A 22,103-nucleotide genomic window follows, 5' to 3' on the forward strand; every position below is an offset into this window, starting at 1 on the left:
TGAGAGAGGGAACACAAGCAGGGGGAGTGGGAGAGGGAGAAGCAGGCTCCCCGCGGAGCAGGGAGCCCGATGTGGGGCTCGATCCCAGGACCCCGGGATCATGACCCGAGCCGAAGGCAGACGCCCAATGACTGAGCCACCCAGGCGCCCCAGAATAGGAGATTTCTCTGTGTGTTGTCAGTAGGGTGATTATGTGATTGTGTGCTGATGTTTATGTTTGTGTTTGTGGGTGAGTGCGCGTGGTGCATGTGATTCTCTGATTGTGTGGGTGCAAATGGAGATCCCACTAAGCAGGTATTGAGGGCACATGTTCGGTGTGATCTTACATTTCTGAGTCCGAGATGCCAGGGGTGTGTCTGCATTTGGGGTCTTGAGAACCCCTCTCAGCTCCTCCTTTTCATGTCCCACAGGTGACCCTGGGAGGGTGACTTCTCCCAAAATGATCCTCAGTTTCTTCTCCTCCTCCTTCTTCCTTTTCTTCCTTTTTATAAGATTTATTTATTTATTTGAGCGGGGAAGGGGCCAAGGGAGAGGGAGAGAATCTCAAGTAGACTCCCGGCTGAGCACAGAGCCCGACACAGGGCTTGATCCCAGGACCCCAAGATCATGACCCAAGCCGAAATCAAGAGTTGGATGTTCAACCGACTGATCCACCCAGGTTCCCCAAAGCCTCAGTTTTTTCTTACTGGGGATAGGGGGCCCTGTGTCCTCGGATGAAACACCTGTGTGAAAGGGAAGGTGGGAGGAGATGCGTGAGGCGAGGGAGAGGCTGAGAAACATGATGGGGACACAGAGAGATGGTCAGGACGGGGACAGAGGAATAGCTGCCCAGAGAGGTTTGTCCATCCATTCGATACGCATTTGCTGAGCTCCTGTGATGTGCCAGGACCTCTGGTGGGCATTGGTTCAAGGTGTGGGGGAAAGCAGAGAGGCCCAGAGAGATGCCCCACGGTGGCCCACTCATCTCCATGGTGGGACTTAGTGACAGTTCTGAGTGATGGAGGTGCAGTGGTGGAGAGGGACAGAGAGGACCCTGCCCCTCCCCAGTCCTTTCTGAGGCCCAATCTGTCCAGATGAAAGAACAGAGGCCATGGGGGAAAGGCCCCTCCCAGGCTGGGGGCATCCCCATGAATCATTTTCTTTTTTTTTTTTTTTTAAAGATTTTATTTATTTTTTTGAGAGAGAGAATGAGAGAGCACATGAGAGGGGGGAGGGTCAGAGGGAGAAGCAGGCTCCCCGCCGAGCAGGGAGCCCGATGCGGGACTCGATCCCGGGACTCCAGGATCATGACCTGAGCCGAAGGCAGTCGCTTAACCAACTGAGCCACCCAGGCGTCCCCCATGAATCATTTTCTTATCATCTCCTAATAGGATAATGACACGCCTGCCCCCTCCTAATCACTATTTTTGACCCCAACCAGGTCCAACGCCCACAGTGAGAAGGGTTGGACAAGTCTGGTATTTGGAAATCAGGAGAGGAGATACTTGAAAGCCCCAGTCCTAGGTCCTTCCAACCCCGGGACCCAGGAGTCCTAGGCCCCAGCCCCCTACCCCACCCCAGGAGCCCCCGCTTGCAGCCCCTCTCTTTTGTTTGCTGTCTACCTTTTCTATCCTCCCTGGGCCTGTTTTTATCTCTTTGCCTGTTTATCTCCATCTGTGTTTTGTGTCTCTCCTGTCTCTTCACATTTGCATCTTGATTCTTCCTCACTGGGCATCAATTTTCTCACTTGTAAAATGGGGATTATAATAGTCTGATCTCTTAGAACTGTAATGAGGAAGACATGCGATAATTATGTGAGATGCTTCGCATAGAACCGGGGCCACACACAGTCCACGCCATACAAGAGAGAGCTCCCTTATAATTATTGTTTTTACTATTTTAATCTCTCTTGGTATCAATGTTTTTCTCTTTGTCTCCATGTGAGTTTCAAGTCTCCTCCCGCTCTGGGTTCCCCTGGCAGACAGCACCCTGGCTTCCCTTTCCGAGGGGGTGGGGGGTGGTGGAAAGGGCACACCGAGGCCAGAGCTTCCCCTAAGCCTCCTCCTCCTCATTTCTATTCTAAGCCCCACCTCACGGGACCCAGAACTCTTGCCTGGGGACAAGGCCTGGCTCCAATCCCATAAATAGCCACATAAAATCTGAAACCTCAAATCCGTCATTCCGGGGCAGGCCAGCAACTCTTGGGAGTCCCCGTCCCTACACCCCGACCTTTCAGGTTCCCAGCTCCCTCCTTCCTCAAGATCCAACCATTCAGATGCTCCTCAGACCCTGAAGTCTAGGTTCCTCTGTCCCTCCTCCCTCAGATCCCCAGCCCCTCCTCCCTCAGGACCACGGAGTCCAGACTTCTCAAGTCCCCATCCTCCTTTAGGACCCAATGATGAGGCCAGCGAGCTACGCGAGCGGCCGGACCCCACTTCCGGGGCGCTTCTGCCATCCACCACGCCCTCGGCTACCACCCCTTTGCGTTTTTCCAGAGGCGGGCCTGAACTGGGAGCGCTCCTCCGGAGGCTGGCTGTGATAAGCTACCCATGACGTCAGTCACTATCTTCCAGCCAATAGACGCTCCGCCTCCTATCGCCCAGGACCACTTGGGGCACGTTTCCCTGGTAGGCGGAGCCCACGGCCTAAACCGGACAGCGATAGGCTCTGGAAGACGCCAGTCTCCGCTAGTCTCTGCCAGGCAGCCAATAGGCCGGGCACCTGGGGGTGGGAATCCCGCGGCACCTCCCAGAGGCTGGAGCGGCTTGGGAAGGAAACAGGTTCTGCGGTTCCAGTCGGTAAGCCCTTTCCAGCACGCCCAGTATTGGGATTCTGGACATAGTTCGGAGGGGAAACGGCGAGGTTTGTTGGGGTTGAAGGCGGAGGGGGCCGCTTAGCCCGGGCGACCGCGCATTTTGCTTTGTTGGGGAAACTGAGTCCCAGACAGTCATGTCTCCATTCCATTCCTCTCAGCCTCAGCCTGATTTCTCGGCTGCGCCTACCCGGCCTGCACACCCATCCGTTCAGTCTCTCCTGCCCTCATTCTCTCTCCCACTCACTGGCTTTCCCATTAGCTTCTGTTGCTACTCACTCGCTCGCTCATCACACACTCAGCCACCTATTACTCAAACGTTTCCCGAGGCTTCCGATGTGCCAGGCCCTGTGCTGGACGACGGTGGTGACCAAGATGAGTCAGGCCTAGGTCCTGCCCTCGAGGATCCCCGGTCAGATCCCGGGGAGGACAGACACGTTGATGGGCAGGGGTGTGCGAGGTGGGGAGAGTCTCTTTAGGCTTTGCTGGATCAGGAAAGGGTTTCCAGAGGAGGGGACATTGGCGCTGGATCCTGGAGGGGCAGGAGGTGCCAAGCAAAGGAGAAGAGCACGTGAGAGGGTGTTTCAGCACAAGCGAAGAAAGGGAGGCATGCGGGAGTATTACTCTGTGTAGGTGCCCGAGAAGGAGGCCAGTCAGGTCCTTGCGGTGGGGTAACTATAAGGCTGGAAGAGGATGAAGTGGGCAAGGCCAGCCTTGGCAGCTTGGACTTTGTCCTGGGGTGGGGTGGTCGTGGGGAGCCATGGAAGGGTTTAGAGCAGGGGAAGATGAGGTCAGAGCTGGAGCCGGAACTGGAGAAACGAGACTGGACGCTGCCAGTAGCCCAGAAGGTGGCTTGAGCAGACACCCAGGCAGGAGAAGATGAAGCGTGGATTAGGTCAGAGACCAAGGGGATAAGGCAGAGAGAGGTTCGGGAGGCAGAAACAATAGAATATGGGGCTTGATGGTCTATGGGATTAGGGGCTGTCCAGGACAAGACCCAGAGTTCTGGCCTGGGCTACAGGGGTACAGGAGCTGTCCCTGAGATGGGGACAGGAAATACGAGCAGGTTGGTGGGTGGATGACTGTTTTGGGAGAGATGAACAAGGGGTCCTATGAGCTCAACAGGGGGAACAAGACCTTCAGGGAGAGTTCTGGGCTATGGCTCCCTCCTCAGCCCTCCATGTCTGGCTGCCCACATCCCATGGCCCTGCAATAGCTCTGGACAAGGTCACCAAGGACCCACCTGCTCCCTGCTGAGGCGTGAGGATAATATTTCCATCCTCATCTCACCCCAATCACTCCCTCCCACCTGAAATCTCCTCTTGTTTCCTGGTTAGCTTCTTCCCTCTCTGGCTGCTCCTTAGAACCCTCCAGAACTGATTTCCCTTTTACTGCCCACCCCTTTCCTGGGGGCAGTGGCCCTCAGGGCTCTCTCTGTCCTGGTCCTCTGCTCATCCCACCTGTCCACTCTTCCTGGAAAGGTTCTAGTCCCTCAGCTCCAGCCAGAAGTGAGCAACCAGCCTGCTCTCCTGCCCCCTGCTGCCTCCTGGATGCCCCCCTGGATTGCTTCACAGAGACTTTCTGATCTCTCCATGTGCAAAACAGCTCTCAGTAGACGGCCACCCTCCTTGTACACACCAGAGCCTCTTCCCAGTAAAGACACAGCCTCACTGTCCACCTACTCCCATGGCTAGCCTGAGTGCCATCTTCATCCCCAACTGCTCCACCCACAATAAGTCCTCTTCAACGTCAGTTACCCTCATGGCCTCTGCCCCAGCTCTGGCCTTGTCTTCCCTGTCCCCAGCCTCCTCTGCCTCCAGGACTCCAGTCTTGCCCCTTTCAGTCCATCCCCCAGGGTCCCAGCAGGCCCTTTCAGTGCCTTAGCTGATCCTGTCCTTCCCCTGCTCAAAGCCCTTTTGTGGCTCCCACTGCCCTCCAGTTCAGTCCAGATTGTATTCCAGGCCCTTCAGGATCTGCTCTTGCTGACTGCTCCGGGCCCCCCAGGCCACTTCCCACTTTGTACCTGACCTTCTGGCCAGGCAGAGGCTTTGATAACTGTGCAGTGGCTCTCACAACTTTGCATGTTTCTTCTGCCTAGCAGACTTACACTTACCCCTTAAGGTCAAATTCAGATCACCTCCTCTATGAAGCCCTCCTTGATTACCACAGATGGAACCTGGGGGAACTGTGACAGGCTGTGTCTGGGTCTCTCCGCCCATTCTCCCTGAGTCCCTTGAAGACAGGCCCTGGATAGAAATCATCTCTGCTCCAAACCCAGGGCCTACAAAAGGACAAGACCTCAGAGTCTTGGTTGAGGGACTGAGTGACTGTCACAGCTCAGGAGAGCTTGGGCTTCCAGTATTTGGGGTGATCAGTTTTGTTTCTGGTTTCCTGATATAGTTGCTGCAGTTCTCTAGGGCGTTTGGGTTTTCTTTTCTGGGTGGGTGCTGGGGCTAGGTCTGCAAAGGGGAGTAGCTGAGAACCCCGGGCCATCTGGCACATCACGTGGATTAAGTCTGAAGGGGAGGTGGTCTGTGTTAGTAGGGGCGTCCAATCCCTCCGCACCCAGGAATCCGAGCCCGCAGTCCGCTCGTTCCTCAGGACCCAGAAGTTGGGCTCCCAGCTTTCTACTGCCAGGCTGCTCCGATCCCAGCAGCAGAGTCCGATGCTGCCCCCTGGTGGGCGACACCCGACCCTATTTGCAAGAGGCCAAACTAATTAAATACTTTTATTTACAAAGGAACAAAAACAAACCGTCTTGGCGGGTAGGGCCAGGCCCCCACCCTGCGGCGGTCACAGCAGCAGTAGAAGGCGATGATGGAGTGCAGCTCCAGCTGTCTGCGGAGACTGGTTGGTGCGCGCCCCCCACCCTTCAGGGCAGGGTCTCGGCTTTGGGCCCCCGCCCCACCCCCCCCAGCCGTCCTCCCACCTTAAGGCACATACTGCCCCTCGCGCGCCCGGCCCGACGGAAGGACTGGAGGGGACCGGGAGCCCCTCGACTGGGGGGGGGACGTCCCCGCCGCCTAACCCGGGGCGCATTCACCACGGAGGCCGGCTCAGATGGGAACAAGAGGCCTTTAGTGTCGCCCCCCGCAGCCCCAGCTGCCCGCGCGGCCCGGCTCGGGCCGGGGCTCAGACCGGCGGCGCTGCAGGCGGGGCGGGCTGAGCGAGGATGAGGCGGATGCACTCCACGCACTGCGCGGCCGCCTGCCGTGTTTCGCGGCACAGCGTCGCCAGGCTCAGGAAGCCGTGCGGCAGGTCCTCCACCACGCGCAGCGTCACGGGCTTGCCGAGGCCGCGCAGCCGCCGCGCGAACATGACCGAGTCGTCCAGCATGGGGTCCAGCGCGCAGGCCTGCGGGACGGCGGGGGTGGGGCACGGGGCAGAGGAACGAGGGGAGGGGGCGGGGAGTGGGAGACTGAGCCTCGGCCCAGCATCTCCGCCCCTTTCGCCCCCCAGACCCACCACCTCTTTCCCCTTACCGATCGCGAGAGGAAATAGCCCTGGTTCCCCTGCAGCCCTCCGGTCCCCGGGCATTCCCTCCTGGTGGCACGCCTCTCCCTTCCCTTCGGCTGGCAGCCAGGCTACCTTACCACCCCCACCCCCACCCCTCCGCTCTCTCGCTCCCGGGCTCCCTTCCGCAGGTGCACCTGCCCCTGCCCGCCCCTGCTCCCCCTGCTCCCCCTGCTCCCCGCCCAGCGCACTGTCCGAATCTGGCGCTCACCACAATGTGCACGGGCGGCAGGCTCTGTAGCATGCTGTCAGACGCCAGCAGCGGCGACATGAAGGGGTTCTTGACGATGGGCGAGGAGCAGAAGGGCATCCGGGTGGTGCCCTGGCTGGAGCGCCTGGGGTGGAAACCCTCAGGGAAGGAGGAGCGCACGCCGCAGCCTCTGTCCTTGGTGCTCAGCTCCTCCTGTGCCTTAGCGGCCTCGGGTGCGTCGTCTGGGCCAACCAAGAAGTTGACGTCGGAGGGCGTGGAGGGGCCAAGTGTCTCCGCAGACACTGACAGCTCCGGGGTGTTCGACGTTTCAGAGCTGCCCCTTAGGCTCAGGTCGTGTAGGGTCAGGCTCTTGAGGGAGTCCGTGCCCAGCGGGCCCTCGGGCTGGGCCAGGGCTGCCTCGGACACGCTGCGCCGCATTGACTCTGCAAGAGGAGCAGGGGCAGGTGGCCAGTGGGGGCCACAGCTCAGCTGGGCTCTGTGGGCTGGGTGTGCGTGGTGGGCAGGAGAGGTGGGGGGGGGGGGGGCAGTGGCCTCTGCAGGAGGAGCTGCGTGTTAGGCTGTGGAGGCTGAGTGTTCCCCCCAGACGCCCGTCCTCAGGGATGGGTGGGGAGCCCCAGGTGCCCCAGGCTGCAACTCCAAGGGGGAGGTGGGAGGAGTCATGTGGTGGTGGAAGTGGAGGTGTGTGTGTGTGTGTGCGCGTGTGTACGTGCGAGCGTGTGGTGACCGGGAGGGTGAAATGCAAGTCAGTTTACCTCTGGGAGCCTCAGTTTCCTCCTCTGTACAAAGAGGGGATAAAAATAGTCCTTACCTCATAGGAGTTGGTGAGGACTCGGTGGGAGGAGGCACTGCTGCCCCCTGGGAGGTCACACGCTATCCTCATGTTTTATTACTAGGCCTGGTGCTTTGTTCCAGCCGCCTCCCTGACCCCAGCACGGGGCCCAGCCAACCTGTGAGGGCCACTCAACACAGAGGGCGTCAACAGTGGAATAGTGAGCAGGCCCACGTGAGCAGGCCACGTTCACAGGGAGCTAAAGAGAGTCTTGGGAGCCTATTCGATTCCCAGGGATCCCACACCTGCAGCCACACAGATCTGCTCTCCACATTTCCTTCATGTTCTTTAGTTTTATCCCTTACCTTTGAGTGACTGGACAAGCAAGTGCCCTGCGGAGGCCGAAGACGCGCTTCGGGCCGCGTGGAGTGCCCACCTTAGCCTCCGCTCCATTAATCTGACCCGACCTACGCTGCTTACCACTGGGGCCAGGACCCTGCCTTTTGCAGGTATCTTTTCTTTTTCAACTCGTCTATATAAATCCACGAAGGCAAGATGCAAGACGATATGAGAGTAACTGCCTAAGTGCCCCGTGACCCAGAGGGTCACCGGAACGGAACCACTGACGGGAGTCACGGGGCGCAGCCTGTCAGGGGTGCCAGCATCTGCTAGGAGCACCTACTGGGTGTCGGGTTTGTGCTGGGTGCTTGGCACAAATAGTTGCATGAAGTCCTTACAACAACCTCATGAGGCAGGTCCTCTTACCATCCTCATTTCACGGAGGAGCAAAGCAAGGCTCACAGATAGGGTACCTGGCTCCCGTCACCCCGTAGGTTGCTCGACTGTGGGCCTCTAGGGGCTGCACCTGTCACCTCTAACCTTTAGGGAAAGCCCCAGTGTTCAATGGTCCACGGTTCAAATCCCTTTTGTTTTTGTGTGTATTTGTATCCATCTGAATATCCTAAAATTTAAAAAGTTCAAGTAAGACACACTCAGTTGGAATAATTTTCTGAATAGGAATGGTATCTGTCTTCTTTTGAACACGCACTATTATTCAGAAAATACTGTTGGCATGCTGAAGATACAAAATGGGTTGGCTGTACTTCAAAATCATTAAAATGTTAAAAAAAATTGTGGGGGGAAAAAACAGATCCCTGGATGTTAGTGATTTTTGGCTGCGTGAGGATCCTGCCACCCACCCGAGGCTGGGAATCTCTCCCACTGACCGAGGTCTGTGCAGTCAGTCTGCTGATCTCTACGACCCCAGGCTCCTAGGCCAGCCCCGGAGTGGGGCATTACCCCCATGTGTCTCTGTTAAAAGTCTGGGAAGAATCTAGGAGGGCTGGACTCCCACCACTCAAATCAAGGGATTTGAGTGGCATTCTTGGGATCAAAAATTGGCACATGTGGCAGGCCTTCTGAGTTATTTCCTGGGGTTCCTTACTGGGATGGGCTGTTTGGAAGGCTACCCCCTGTAGTTCCTAGGAGTTCTGAGATGACCTGGCGGACCAGAAGTCCTGGAAATTCTAGGATGTGGAGCGTCATGGAAAAGCAAGGCTGTGTGGTAGTCCCCAGGGCTAAATAGGGGGTTAGAGCCAGAAGGTGATCTCTGCTTCCCTGAGCACCTGAGGACACAGCCACTCGCCTCCCCCCAGGACTTTCGGTGTATCCGGCTGTCTCTGCTGTCCACCCCGAGTGGGTGTGTGAGGGGAGGGCTTCACTCACCTGCCGTGGGCACTGAGCTCGTGTGGGACTTGTGCCCACTCAGGTCCAGGAAGGAGTGGAGCCACGAGGAGGCGCCCACGCGGAGGTCTCGGAAGAGCAGGGCTGTGTCCCGCCGCACCAGCCCCATCATGCCCAGTGCCTTCTGGTCCGAGTCCGAGTGCTCCTCTGTCTCTCCACCTGTGGAGTATGTGTGGAGGGCTGAGGCCCAGTCTCAACACCTGGAACTTCAGGCCTCTGTGTCCCCGGGGACCCAAGGACATCTGATGGCTTCAGTGGGGACCAGGAGTCTCAGATTTCCCTTCCTGAGCCCCGGGGGACTGGGCGCTAGCCCCCATCCCTGCAGGACTCCAGCACCCAAGCCCTGCCCAGGCGCCCAGCTCCGCGGGTGGCAGCCTTACCAGCATAAGCGCTGACACACTTGGTGAGCACGCTGAGGGGCAGCAGGGGGTCCATGAGGCTCAGGAGGCGGGAGGGCGAGGAGGTAGATTGTAGCATCGTGGCCGGGTAAGCTGCCATGATGCCATCTGGCACCCGCACCCCATAGGCTGCTGCCCGGAGGGACACGGTGAAGCAGAGGTTCCCGCCTGCGCTGTCCCCTGCGAGGCAGATCCGTTCCCCTGTTGAGCCTGGGTTGGAGGGGGCTTGGTCAGCCTGGCAGGGAGGAGCTCAAGCGCTGAGCCAGGAGCACTGGACTCTCAGAGGTGGGGTATGGGGGCCCCAGCCCCAAGGTCTAGCCCACTGCAGTCCTAGAGATCAGTAAACTGAGGCAGGGGCTTGGGGGACAGTGGTCGGGGACCAGGCAGACTGAGGATGTGGCCATCAGGAGGCTCTGGGAAGCTTGCGAGGCTGGAGGTCAGAAACAAGGGGGACAGGTGGTGGGAAAGGGGAGACCAGGGCCCGTTTCGGGAGGGAGGGGCAGCCGAGGCCTGGAGATGGAAGGGCAGGGTTCAGCTGACCATACAAAAGAGCCACATCCCTGTGCCGTGGGGCACGCCGCCACCTTGCCCTCTGCATCTGGAGAGGTCAGAAGCAGGAGGTCAGAGGAGCTGGAAGAATGGCCTGGAGCGCGGGCCGGGAGGCTGGCAGTGCAGGACGGGGTGGGGAAACAGGAGGAGGAGAGAAGAGGTCCTCGGGGACAGAGAGGTGGGGGGATGGGGTGTCAGGGCTAGAGTTGGGGGGCAGGAAGCAGAAGGAGGAAGTGGTTGAGACAGAAGGTCTGGGGAGCAGTGGGGCAGGAGGGGGTGAACAGGCGGCAGAGGGCTGGGCGGGAGGAGATGGCAAGGGAGGCAGGGGGTGCAAGACTGAGGCCTCAGCTCTCTCCCCGCAAGGCACAGGGTGGCGGCAGGACTGGGGAGTGGGTGACAGTGAGGGGCGGGGGCTCACCGAGGAGGGCACAGTGCTTGACAGCCCAGCAGTAAGCGTAGAAGCACTCCTCCAGCGCTCGGGGGAAGGGGGCCTCGGGGGCCAGGGAGTAGTCGATGGAGAGGATGGGGACGCCCAGCTCCTGGGCCCAGCTCTTGAGGTAGGGCTCATGGGATTTGGAGGTCTGGGCCACGAAGCCACCGCCATGGATGTGCACCACCAGGGACTGTGAGCGGGGTGCCTGCTGGGGGCGTGGCCGCAGCTCCAGGCTCCGGGGCCCCTCGGACTTCACCAGGCTGCTGAGCGACTCACTGTCCTGGGGAGGGGGTGAGGGAGGAGGATGTGGGTGAGGCTGGGGTGGCCTGCCTGGGCCTCACCCCACCAAAGGGATGTGCTCAGAGAGACAGGACGGGGGGGGGGTAGGTGTAAGCAGCGAGAGGTGGGAGGGCCTCTGGGGAGGGGGGCTGTTGGTGCTCCTTGGCTCTGTATCTCCTACCTGTCCTTCACGCAGGTCATAGGAGATGAGCCTGACGAGGACTGGCCCGGGGCCCGAGTGGGCCAGAGGGGGTGAGATGGTGACCGTGAGCTTGGGGTCAGCAGTCAGCGGCATTTCAAAGGCCTCTGGTGGCAGACTGAGCAGGCGGCTTACCCTCACGGTAGCTGATGTCATGTTTGCTAGAGACTGGTGGGAGGGAACAGGAGGGGCACTGGGGAGGAGCTGCTTGCGGCCCCTCGTGCCTCCTCTCCAATACCCACCCTCTTTACCATCACGCGCTGTCCCAGGCCTGGAGCCCCGCCGAGGCCTGATGTGGCCTGGGATGGGTCTCTGGGCCCCAGTGTGCCCATCCTGTAACATTGGTGGGGCCTTCATGAGGCCCCCTTCTCACCGATAGCACCTCAATCTCGGTGATATTCCAGAAGGCTTTCCAGAAGTGCACATCTAGGTTCTGTATGATCCGCTCAAACTCCGTGCCACGCAGCTCTGGGTCGATGGCGAAGCGGCCGCTTGTGAAGAGCGAACTGGCGGCCACACCTGGGGGTCGGCAGGGGTGTCAGGGGGCCCAGCGGGAGTGGGGGGGGGGTGGAAGGAGGAGGAGGGACAGGAAGGGAGGCGAGGCTGCAGGCAGGGTCTGGCCGGGACTCACCAAGGCCTGTTTCATTGCGCTTGTAGTGCTCCCCGAAGGACACCAGCCCGATGGAGATGGTCTGCAGGAACGGCCGGATGGCGGGCGTGAACTGTGGAGAGACGCCGCTGGGTCACCCGCTGCCCAGGAGGGACTGGAGGTGGGCACAAGTGAGGGGCAGAGACGGGGTTTGGGGAGAGACGTGGTCATCCAGCAAACATTTAGTGAGCTCCTACTGTGTGCCAGGCACTGCTCTAGGGGACAGGAAGCAAATAAAGGCATATGTTTGATGTTAAGGAATGCTTCATGACCAATGCTTTGAAAATTTGAAAAAACAGTAGGTGGAGGGGACACAGACTGACGACTGGGGGTCAGGCTACTTAGATGGGTATCCAGGAGGGCGCTGGAGGAGGAGCGATCCAGAGGAAGCGAGGGAAGGGTGCTCCCCGCAGAGGCCGTGGCAAGTGCAAAGGCTCTGAGGCAGCCTGTGCTTGGCAGGGGTAACCTGTGCGGCTGGAGCAGAGTGAATGAGGGGAGAGGGGTGGCGGCCAAGGCCAGAGAAGCAGAGGGCGCTCATGGAGGGCCTGAGGAATGTGGATGTGTTCCAGACGTGGGTGGAGCCATAGAGGGCTGGGAGTAAGGTGATGCAGGGATTTCCTGAAAGTCAGCGAGGACAGAGATGAGGCCAGGTGGATGGGGACCAGTTCCTGGGCGGCGGGAAGACAGACAGGAGATGGTCAGAGACAGACAGGGCCAGAGATCTTGCGGCAGAAAGGCAGCCAAATGGGGAGACAGCATCTGAGGGAGGAGCCGGATGCTAAGAAAAGACAATGGGGAGACAAGATCAGAGAAAAAAAGCCATAGGAAGCTGGGCAAGGGGCCAGCAGGGTTCTTTTGTTCATTCAACAAATACAGGCCTACATCCTACTGTGTGCTAGGTACTAGGCTTGGGGGCAGGGGGCGGGGGCAGGGGGGACCGGGCGCTGAGCTAGAGCCCCATACGGGAGGCTTCTGCCCTGTGGGGGCTGACATTTTACAGGGGATATAGCATAGCAGCTGGGCCCTCAGAGAAGAGCTGTCAGGCATGACCTTGCCCCTGGCCAGGGGCCCAGTGGGCCAGAGAGCACAGCGGTGCCTGGCCATTTTGCCTGGAATGCTGGCTTGGGTGGCCACAGGATCACTCTCCGGGGACTCCAAGGTCGTGGCCGGGACACAGGGAGGAGCCAGTTGGCCCAGCTGGGCTGATCAATATTTGTGGGGGGTCAGCTTAGGTGAAGGGAAGTTCCCAGGAACACCCAGGCTGCTCTGCGGGGAAGCGGGGAAGGAAGGCTGAGAGACTGCCAAGCCCACCTGGGGTGGGGGTGGGGCGGACCCGGAGAGAATCTGGGGGGGGCTGCAGAGTCACGCAGCTCCAGATACTCCTGCGGGGGGGTTCCCCGATGTGGCTGGGGCCCGGGGGACCCAGCACTGACCTCACACAGGAGCACGTTGGGCCTCTGCTCTGAGTCCCCAGGACCCCCCCCCCCCTCCCCCATTCTGAGCCCCCAAATTACTTTTGCTCTGAGTCCAAAGGCTCCCAGGCTACTTTCCTCTCAGTGTTAAGGTGAACGGTACCCCCCTGCGGGTGGCTGGGGTGGGGCCACCACCAGGTCTCCCTCATGGTCACCGACTCGGAAGTGCTCCTTGGCCTTCCCCATGGCCGGAAAATCCTGAGTCAAGTGAGAGCTCCAGAGGTGAGCCAGAAAGCCCAGGCCGACCAGGGTCCCGTGGAGCAGCTGTGACCAGAGCCCCTTGAGCCTCTAAAATGGAGCTAGCCCCCTCCCTCCTGCCCATGCCTTCGGGGGGCGGGGTGTGACTAAATGGGGTGTGCTCTTATAAAGAGGCCTTTGAGAACAGTACTAACCACCCTCCTGAGGGGTCTCAAATGATTTCAGAGGATAGACAGGTCACCGCAAAGAGTGGACAAATCTCTGAGTGTGGGGATCCTGGCGCAAAGAGCCATGCAAGTTAACGATGTCTTACTACACGGTGGAACTGACCCAGGGGCCACAAGTTTGAGACCCCCCCCAACCCATGCAGCTGCCTAAGCCCTAGACGGCTTCCCCTTTCTGAATCTACCGTCCCCGGAGTTCAGGGATACCACTGCGGTAATCCTACCATGCTGTCGGGCCAGGTGGGGGGCCACCCAGCACCTTCACGGTGGGTCCGGAGGAGCGGGGTGGGGGGCTCACCTGGAAGCCCAGACAGCGGCCGTAGAAGCAGCCTTTGTGCAGAGTGACGTACTCGCGCAGGAACTCAGCAATGAGCCCCTCGTCGCCATCGAAGAAGAGCCCCCCGGGCTGGTTGGCGGCCAGCAGGTGCTGGGCATAGTAGGCTAGGGCACGGAGCTGGGTGAGGGCGGCCAGGTAGGCCTCGAGTTCCGCCAGGTTGTGGCTGGTGCGGAAGAAGATGCTCCGGCGGTTGGAGGCCACGTAGCGGGACTTGTGCAGCAGGTGCGCCAGGCAGCAGCGGGCCGTGTGCACCAGGCTGCGGTACCCGTTGGCCGGCGTCTCGGCGTCCAGGTCGAAGAGGTGCGCCACGCTCAGCAGGCGGCACAGGGCCGGCTCCAGCCCCAGCGCCTGCTCCCGAACCCCCGCGAAGACGCCCGACAGCCGTCGTGCTGTCTCCCCGGGGCCCTGGCTCGAGAAGAAGGCCATGTTGTCTTCCGCCAGAGTCACCAGCGACTGTGTCATCGTGCGCAGGTCCATGCTGTGTGTGAGCCGCGAGGCTGCGGGCGAGTGGGGAGCCCCCATCAGGCAGGGTTGGACCCAAGGGTGGCGTCTAGGGCCCCATCCCCTTCCTTTTTCAGACCCAGGAGTCCAGGCCCCAGACTCCTCTTCTCCGTGCTGTCTCCTACGTGGGACTCTTCTTGGTTTCCTAGCTCCACGCCTCTCCTACAACCCCGGAGTCTATCCACCCCTCTGCTTCCTTCCAGGGACCCAAGAATTCAGGTAGCCGTCTCCACTTTGCTCTCCTGGGGCCCAGGATGCCGAGGTTCTCTGAGAGGTGTGGATCCCAACTAGGTCCCCCCTCTCTCAGGACCCAGGGGTTCAGGCCCCCATCTCACCTCCTTCTCAAGGCCCCAGGCGTCACCCACAGGCCCCTCCCCTCCCCCAGTATTTTGGAGAGCTCAGCCCTCAGCCCACGCATTCCCATCTACCTGGTGGTGTCCCAGGATCCTGGTCTCAAGCCCAGTTCTCTTCCGGAACCCAGTTCATAATCCTAGCCTTACTTCAAACTGAGGAGTCAATCCTGCCCCCTCCTGGTCCCTCGGATCTGGCTGTGGAACCCCCTCCAAGCTCCAGCTGCCTCCGTGTTCCTCTGTGGGATCCCCACAAGTCGGTCCCACTGCTCCCCAGCTGGGTCCCCTGGCCTTCGGGCCTCTCCACTTGGCTTAGACCGCACGGGCCAGCCCCACTCCCCTGCCTGGAACAGCTGCCTTCATCTCTGCTGTTAGCCTTGAGCTCGCTCTGTGCCACACCCACGCTAAGAACGTTCTCAGTTAGTGCTTGCTCACCCCAAGAAGCCGACTGCCTCCATTTACGTTTCAACTGTTATCGGTAGCATCCCCATTTTACAGGAGAAACTGAGGCTCAGAGGTGTTCAGTAAGGAGCTGAAGCTTGCATCGAAAGTGGCCGTGCAGAATTCAAACCCAGATCTCTGGGTCGAGAGCCATTACTTAAACGCTCGTCTCCCTGCCAGGGCTCTGGAAGCTGGGTCTCTAGCTATGGCCCTCAAAAACTTGCCCTGGACAAGGCCCGACTCCCCACACTTCAGGGTCCCTGGTGATCTTCCCTCCGGGGTCCTTGTACTGTCACCCAGGCCCTGGACAAGCTACTGTTGTCCCCCCTTGGAGACGGTGCCCTCTGCTCTGGAGACTCTTCTCTCCTGAAGCCCACTCAGGACCTTGCCTGGCTTCTGCCTCATCCCCCAGAAGGTGTCTCCCCTCCCTTCCAGGACCTGGAGTTTTAAAGCGCGCCCCGTTCCTGTGTCTTAGCAGACAGTGCACTCACCCCTCCCAGACCTCTTCTGAGCTCCCCCACGCTGAGCTGTGGGCTGGGCTAGGGCTGAGTGTGGCGAGTGCCAGCAGAAGCCTGGGGCCATAAACCGGCGGGGAGGGGCAGAGCCTGCCCAGGGTGTGGCCACCGGCCCCACCTCCCACCCAGAAAGGCCAGGGAACCCACGTGCTGTAAACACAGCAGGGAGTCCAACTCCCCGCGCCCTCTGCCGGTCCCGGCCCCCGCTCAAATGCAAGTCCTTGTCCCAGGCTCCTCTGCCTTAGAACCCCGGAGTCCAGGGCCCCAGCGCCTTCCTTGCTTGGGTCCAGGAGTCCAGACACTCAACCCCCTCAATAATTAGAAACTGAGGTACCTAGCTTGCCAAGCCTCTTCTCTCTTAGGAGCCAGGAGTCTTAGCCTCAGTGAGGAACAAAGTGTTTCTTCTCACCCAGCCCGGCTGCCCTCCCTCTCCCCAGGGTGGAGCTCAGAGAGCAAAGGCCCCGTGATCTCAGCTCCCGTCCCCCAGGCTGGCCCTGGCACAGCCGGCCCCAGCTGTTGGGGGGTGGGGGGGAGAGAGGGTAGCCAGCCCTGCCTGTCCCTCCTGAGGGCACAAAAGCCGATTAAGGGTGGTGCCAAGTTCAGCTAGGGCTTCTGAGCCACACACGTCCTACTGTGTGGTGTTCCCATACTGGGCACCTGCCACTTACCCTTCACAGGCCATCCTGCTGTGACTGCCATCCCTGCCTCACATATGGGACACTGAGGCTCCAAGAAACACTTTACCTCTGTTATTCCATGTGCTCCTTACCTGGCCAGCTGTTTCTCACCCTTCAGGCCTTGGCCCTCCCTAACTACTCCTCCCCACCTAAGACACACACCCCTATCATTACTTTCTGCCATCAGACTCGCGTTTCTTCCTAGATTTTTACACACTTGCTATTAGACACGTTCATTTACAGGTTTGTTGTCTGTCTCCCCCCAGGGACAGAACCAGACTTCACGGAGCTGTGAAGCTGATATGTGTAGAGGTGGAGCTCTTTAGGAAAAGGGATATAAAATCACAAATATAAACTTAGGGACAGGGCTTTGGAAGGGGTCTGCACGAATGAGAGGCCCTAAGGTCATTTGCTTGGCTGTAGGTGAATCCTCTGTCTCTCCTCCCTTTTTTTTTTTTCCCAAGATTTATTTATTTATTTGAGAGAGAGCACGAGCGGGAAGTAAGAGGGAGAGGGAGAGTGAATCTCCATCAGACTCCCTGCTGAGCGGGGAGCCTGAGGCGGGGCTTGATCTCATGACCCTGAGATCACGACCTGAGCCGAAACCCAGAGTCAGACACTTAACCAACTGCACCACCTAGGCGCCCCCATTTCTCCTCTTTGATTATCATGCCCCCTCAGGCAGGGGGGTAGCCCCAGGGCTCATCATGGGGTCTGGCACATAATAGGTACTCAGCAAATATTTGAAGACGGAAAGAAAGCATGAAGAGTCAAAGTGGGGGCAGAAGCAGGTGAATGGGAGCTTGGGAGAGGACCACCCCTCCCCAGGGCAAACAAACAGATGAACAGACAGAGGCCTCTGGAGGCAGCACTAAGGCTTGGTGGCCAGGTGAGCCTGGATGGGCGGCGGTGAGGAAGAGGCTGAATCCCAGGCTTTCATGATTCCAGGGCCCTGCTCTTCGCCCTGTTCTAGGCAGCTCCCTGGGGGCTGAGCTGGGTGGAGCTGGGAGGAAGGGATATTGAGGTTGCCCAGAAACTTGCCAAGAATCTCAGGCACAGGGCACTGGGGCAGAGGGAGGCGCCCAAGGCCCATAAGCAACAACTGGGATAGAGGTGGGAACCAGGGGGGTTCTGCTGCCTGGCGCCAGCCCTTTGCCCTAAAGAGCCACAGGACAGCCAGACCCAGCCTGGATTCTGGCCCCTGGGGACTGAGCAGGGGTGAGAAGGGAAGCAAGCTCAGGGAGAATGGAGGAGCAAGGACCAGCTCTGAGGCCTGGGAGGGGCAAGGGCTTCCGAAGGGGAGAGGCCTGCAGCGTAGATGCGTGCCAGGCACTGTAACTCATTTCGTCCTCTCCACAGCCCAGGGGCTAGGGACCGTCACCACCCCTTTTGGCAGTGGAGAGAAGCAAGATGCCGAGGAAGACGGGGCCGCCCACGGTCACAGGACCCGCTAGGATGGCTCAGCCGGTCTCTGCAGTTTCTGCAGTGTGTGTGTGGGGGGGCTCCTTCTCTCCATCAGGTCTCAGCTGCCTGCTTTCTGGGTGGTCAGGTGTGAGTGTCTTGGAGGCTCACACACAGATGTACATATGTATGTGGGTACACGTCATGCCTAGTGTTTGCCTGGCCTGTGTCTGTGGGTGGGTGACATTTTTTCCCCAGTCTGTGCGTTTGTACGTTTCCCCGTGTGTCTGAGGGCATGTGTTTATGTATGTGAGTGTATCCGTGTCTGTGTTCTTCTTGGCCCGAGAGATTGCACGGGCAGGTGTTTGTGTGTGTATGGACGTATACACTCATTATCTGTGTGCCCCCCGGGTGTGTGTGTGTGTGTGTGTGTGGCCACTTCTTACTCTCATCCAATGCATCACAAAGTTCTGTCCACTCTGCCTGCCCCTGCAGGAACCTCTGGAATCTGGCCCTTCTCCCACTTCCACTGACCCCTCATCTAGAGGATTGTAATAAATCTTTATGTGTCTCTGATTTTGCCCCCTTCAATGTCTTTTCCACATAGCAGCCAGAGGATTTTTCTAGAACTTCAGTCTGGTCACACACTCCTAACCCTGCAACAACCCCCACCCTTGCTCTCAGGATAAAGCCCCCAATCCTGGACATGGCCTGCCAAACCAGGTGCTATCTGGTCCCCCTGCCCCCCGAGCCCCCTACTCCTCCCCTCCCTTGCTGAGCTCCCTCTGTGCTGTAACGAGCCACTTCCTTGGGCCTCAAGGTCTCTGCCTGAGCTGTTCCCTTCGCCTCCCTGCCCTCCTTGCCCAGCAGTCAGCACTTGCTCATCCTTGGGTCCAATGTCACCTTCCTGGGAAGCCTCCTCTTACATCTTCTCCGGACTTTTCCTCTTGTATTTGCCAGTTTACAATTACATCTGATTTGTGGGATTATTTGATTGATATCTGTGTCCCCAGCTCAAATGTGAGTCTGTCCTCACCACTAAGAGTCCAGGCCTGACACAAGTAAATGCTCAGTGAATGTCTGCTGAACGAATCTGTGAGACTGGAGCTTTCTGGGCCCATAATCAAGGCGGGGTGGCGGGGCACAGAGCAGGTTTGAGTTCACACACCCCTGCCCTCACCGGCCAGGTAAGGAAGCCCAGGTGACCTTGCTCCCTCAGAGCCTCAGTGTCAGCATCTCAGAAATGGGGTGATCACAATGACATTAGAGTCATTAGTTCCAGGCAGGATCAACCTGATGACTAGGACTGCTCCAGCCAGCCTGGATGTCCTCGGGGCAGGGGCAGGGGCAGGGTCTGATTCACCGTAATGAGGCGTGGCACCAGGGCAGAGCCTCAGGAAATGACAGGTGGATCTCAGAGTTGAGTGGAATGAGCCTTTGTGAGTAGGTGGGCCCTTGGGTTTGTGGGTGGGACTGGCTCAGCCTTGTGCAAGGCACCCGACCCAAGAGGATTCTGACTCCTCATGACAAGCCTAAGGGCAGCACGATTATTATTACCCCAGTGTTACAGTTTGTACATTCCTTCACTTACTAATTCAATAAATATCTGAGTGCCTCTGTGCCTGGCATCTCAGGCTATGAAAATGTGCGGTAAACAAGGCAGACACGGGCCCCTTCTTAGGGAACTCACTGCCTAATGGGGAGTACCAGTAATGAGAACCTCCACCCCTCAGGCAGGCTTGCTGTGTGCCAGTGTCCACTGTGCTACACTCATTCAAACCTCACAACGGCCCTACGAGTCAGGGAGTCCTATCACTGTGCCCATTTTACAGCTCAGAAAGTTCAGACAGGGATAGAAGCCTGTTGCTCAGTGTACCACGGTTTATGACCCCAGGAACCAGGCCACCAACGCCCACGTTTTTAACTTTGGTCTGTACTGCCTCTGGGCACACTGTCCTGCTTGTGACGCTGTGTTTGGTAGTATGACAGTGAATGCCCTCAGGTCCCAGCCTGAGCTCCGAGCCTGAGTCTGCACGTCTGCATGTGTGCATGTGTGCGAGTGTGCGCGGGCCTGTGTGTAGCCAACTCCAGTTCTGTCTTTGGCGAATGATGTTGCCTAAGGCAGAGAGAACAATGGGCTTGGAGTCTCTAGGGCCTGGGGGCTACATCAGTTTCTTCACAGGAAGGAACTTCCCATAGGTCCTCACTTGGCTTCACAAATACTCATCACCTAGCAAGAACTTAATGTGTGGTCCTGCCTGGGGCTTGCAACATGTCTGGTGGTCTGTCAGTCTTTCTCCAGCTTGCTGAGATCTGTAAATAATGTGACTCCTTAGAAACCCAGTTGACAGCCCTCCCTTCTTTGTGCCAGGGAGGTTGTGGTGGTCTGAAGCCTATCCAGGGCTCCCTAGTCCTAAAAAGAGCGGGGGTCAGGAAGTTAGGCCCCAGTGGTGCTGGGCTGAAGCAGGGGGCCTGACAAGGAACCGGAGGCACGGATTGAATGAAGGATGGGAGGATGGACTGTTTTGAGCCATACTGGCCCCGGGGCATTTCCCACTACGAGGCACCCCTTCCTCCTACCTTTTCCTGACAGTGAATGCCCTCGAAACTTCCTCTTTGAGCAACAGCTTCTAAACCTCTCCATTATCCTCTCATGAGTGCTGGGGCCCTGAAAACTGGCGCTTGAACCATTTCCCTGGTAGGAAACACTGAAGCCAGGAATTGCCCCACGGTCACACAGCGAGTACGGAGCCGGACCGGGAACCCTAGTCTTGGAGACTCGCATTCTGACACTCTTCCCAAGTCGCTACTGGGGCGTCCGGTAGTCTCGATGCTGAGGGTCATATTCCACTCTCACATCACCCATTCTCACAATGGATCATCCCCGCATCCCCTCGCAGGGCGGCAGTGGGCCAGCCCACGGGCTCCCCCACTTCTCGGGGCAGTGGGTCCGTCCACTCGGTCCCCAGTTCCCCGCAGGATGTCGAAGGTTCCTTCCGTTTTGCTGCCGGCCCCCGCGCGCTCACCTTTGGTTTTGCTTTTTCGCCACCGCCGGCGGCTACGAGTCTTGGACCCCTCTTTGGCCCTCTTCGAGCCCAGGGCCCCATCGGCCCTGGCTGCCCCGCTTCCCCAGCCAGACTCCATCAGTTCTCCGCGGTCCCCACGCGGGGGCCGATTCCAGCCGCCAGGCCCCGCCGGGAGAGCCAATCCTCGCCGCACACTACCACCGGGCCTCCATACCACCCAATCCTGGGCTTGCTCCTCTCTGGGTCCCGCCCTCTGACCAATCCGGGCCTCACTCCACTGCCGGGTCCCGCCCTCAAACCCAGGGGGCCTAAAGCCTGGCCCCGCCCCCTCGCACACTTTAAAGGGCCCGTGACCAACGAAAATGCAGCCCTGGAGGCGGCGAGAAGTGTCCTTCGGGCAGGACTAGTGGGGAGTCCCGCGGGGCTCACCCCAGAAGGGAAGCCTCGATCTTTTCACATGCGGGCTCTCAGCCTTGCTTTCCCACTTACCTTCCCCCAAGTAGGGATCCCCTAGAACGCGACCCGGCCCGCCTGCTGGAAGGGTAAAGCGGGGCGCCTCTGAGCCTCCGCCTCGCGGGGGGGGGGGGCGGGGTGGGCCAGGTCCACCGGCAATTCAAAGCCGGGGCGGGGCGACAGCACTGGAGGCGTGGCTCTGCCTGCGAGCCGTTGGGGAAAGAAGCCCCGCCTTCTTCCTGCCTTATTTGTCCTACTGCTGTCTTTCTCGGGATTCTTTTCTCAGCCTTCTCCCTCTCCCAGAGAATGGAAGGGCGGGGGAAGGAGAATGCTCGGCGCCTGCGCGCTAGCTCGAAGCCGCGGATCGGCCCGTCGAGAGCGACGGTAGAGGGCCTGGCGCGTGCCTGGGAAAAGGCGGGAAACGGAAGAGGCTCGAGGCTCGCGCATGCGCACACAGTCAACTGCGGACGGGGCGTCGGAGGAGAGGCTACCGCGTTGGTGTGTGGAGCGCGTCCCTTGAGACTGGGTTCTGGAGCCTACAGAAACAGCTCTTCATCCTCAGCGCCAGAAAAAACAGACCTCAAACCCTCCCTTTCCGTCCTGACCCCCCTCCCTTCCCTCCTGAAGCACCCGAGCAGCCCTGGTCCTGAGAGACATCATTACTCTCTTCACAGCCCTGAGAGAGACGGCCCAGCTCTTCCGGGAGGGACCGGCCTCTCAGCGGAGGCCACCATTGCCGGCCCTTCGGACGACCCGGCCGTCCCGGAGCCCCTCAGCTTCTGGACCGGCGCTGCCTTGGCTCCCCTCAGGCTGCTTCAACAACTAACCGCTCATTCCACGGACGAGACTTTGCGTGCCCCCTTCTGCCTGAGCGCGGTGGAGCTGGAGCCTGCCCTCCCCCAGGGGCACCATGGCCTGCGTCAGAGGGGGAAGCAGCGCTGTCGGCTTAGCGGAGTCCCGGGCCCGGCCCGCTC

At 59.3% G+C, this 22,103-nt stretch overlaps 1 protein-coding gene and 1 long non-coding RNA gene across 4 annotated transcripts; one reads left to right on the forward strand and one right to left on the reverse strand.

Moving 5' to 3' along the window:
* The first annotated feature begins 2,741 nt into the window (after window positions 1-2,741).
* On the forward strand, window positions 2,742-9,250 carry LOC110586447. 2 transcript variants are annotated; one of them, XR_002480696.2, is made up of 4 exons: window positions 2,742-2,777; window positions 5,532-5,641; window positions 7,409-7,793; window positions 9,053-9,250. It is a non-coding gene; the product is annotated as an uncharacterized LOC110586447 (long non-coding RNA). The 2 variants fall into 2 exon arrangements; XR_002480697.2 differs by lacking the exon at window positions 2,742-2,777 and adding an exon at window positions 2,793-2,841.
* Window positions 5,674-20,806, reverse strand: LIPE (lipase E, hormone sensitive type). 2 transcript variants are annotated; one of them, XM_021696640.2, is made up of 10 exons: window positions 20,677-20,806; window positions 13,727-14,262; window positions 11,517-11,607; window positions 11,259-11,404; window positions 10,868-11,053; window positions 10,393-10,687; window positions 9,408-9,635; window positions 9,010-9,186; window positions 6,516-6,937; window positions 5,674-6,145 (listed from the first exon to the last, which is right to left on the reverse strand). In XM_021696640.2, exons 1-10 carry the CDS (start codon window positions 20,792-20,794, stop codon window positions 5,924-5,926), a joined length of 2,421 nt encoding a protein of 806 aa, XP_021552315.1. In that variant the 5' UTR covers window positions 20,795-20,806; the 3' UTR covers window positions 5,674-5,923. The 2 variants fall into 2 exon arrangements, with proteins under 2 accessions (XP_021552315.1, XP_021552316.1); XM_021696641.2 differs by lacking the exon at window positions 20,677-20,806 and adding an exon at window positions 15,549-15,577.
* Between the last annotated feature and the right edge of the window lie 1,297 nt (window positions 20,807-22,103).

The sequence above is a fragment of the Neomonachus schauinslandi genome, chromosome 16 (assembly GCF_002201575.2).
Source record: "Neomonachus schauinslandi chromosome 16, ASM220157v2, whole genome shotgun sequence".
Lineage (NCBI taxonomy): Eukaryota > Metazoa > Chordata > Mammalia > Carnivora > Phocidae > Neomonachus > Neomonachus schauinslandi.

Coding starts and splice junctions, on each gene's coding strand:
- LIPE (XM_021696640.2), bottom strand. CDS start 20,794: ATGGAGTCTGGCTGGGGAAGCGGGGCAGCCAGGGCCGATGGGGCCCTG. Junction 10,688..10,867: donor ATGACCTGCGTGAAGGACAG/GTAGGAGATACA, acceptor CCCCCTCCCCAG/GACAGTGAGTCGCTCAGCAG. Junction 9,636..10,392: donor CAAGCACTGTGCCCTCCTCG/GTGAGCCCCCGC, acceptor CCTCCAACCCAG/GCTCAACAGGGGAACGGATC.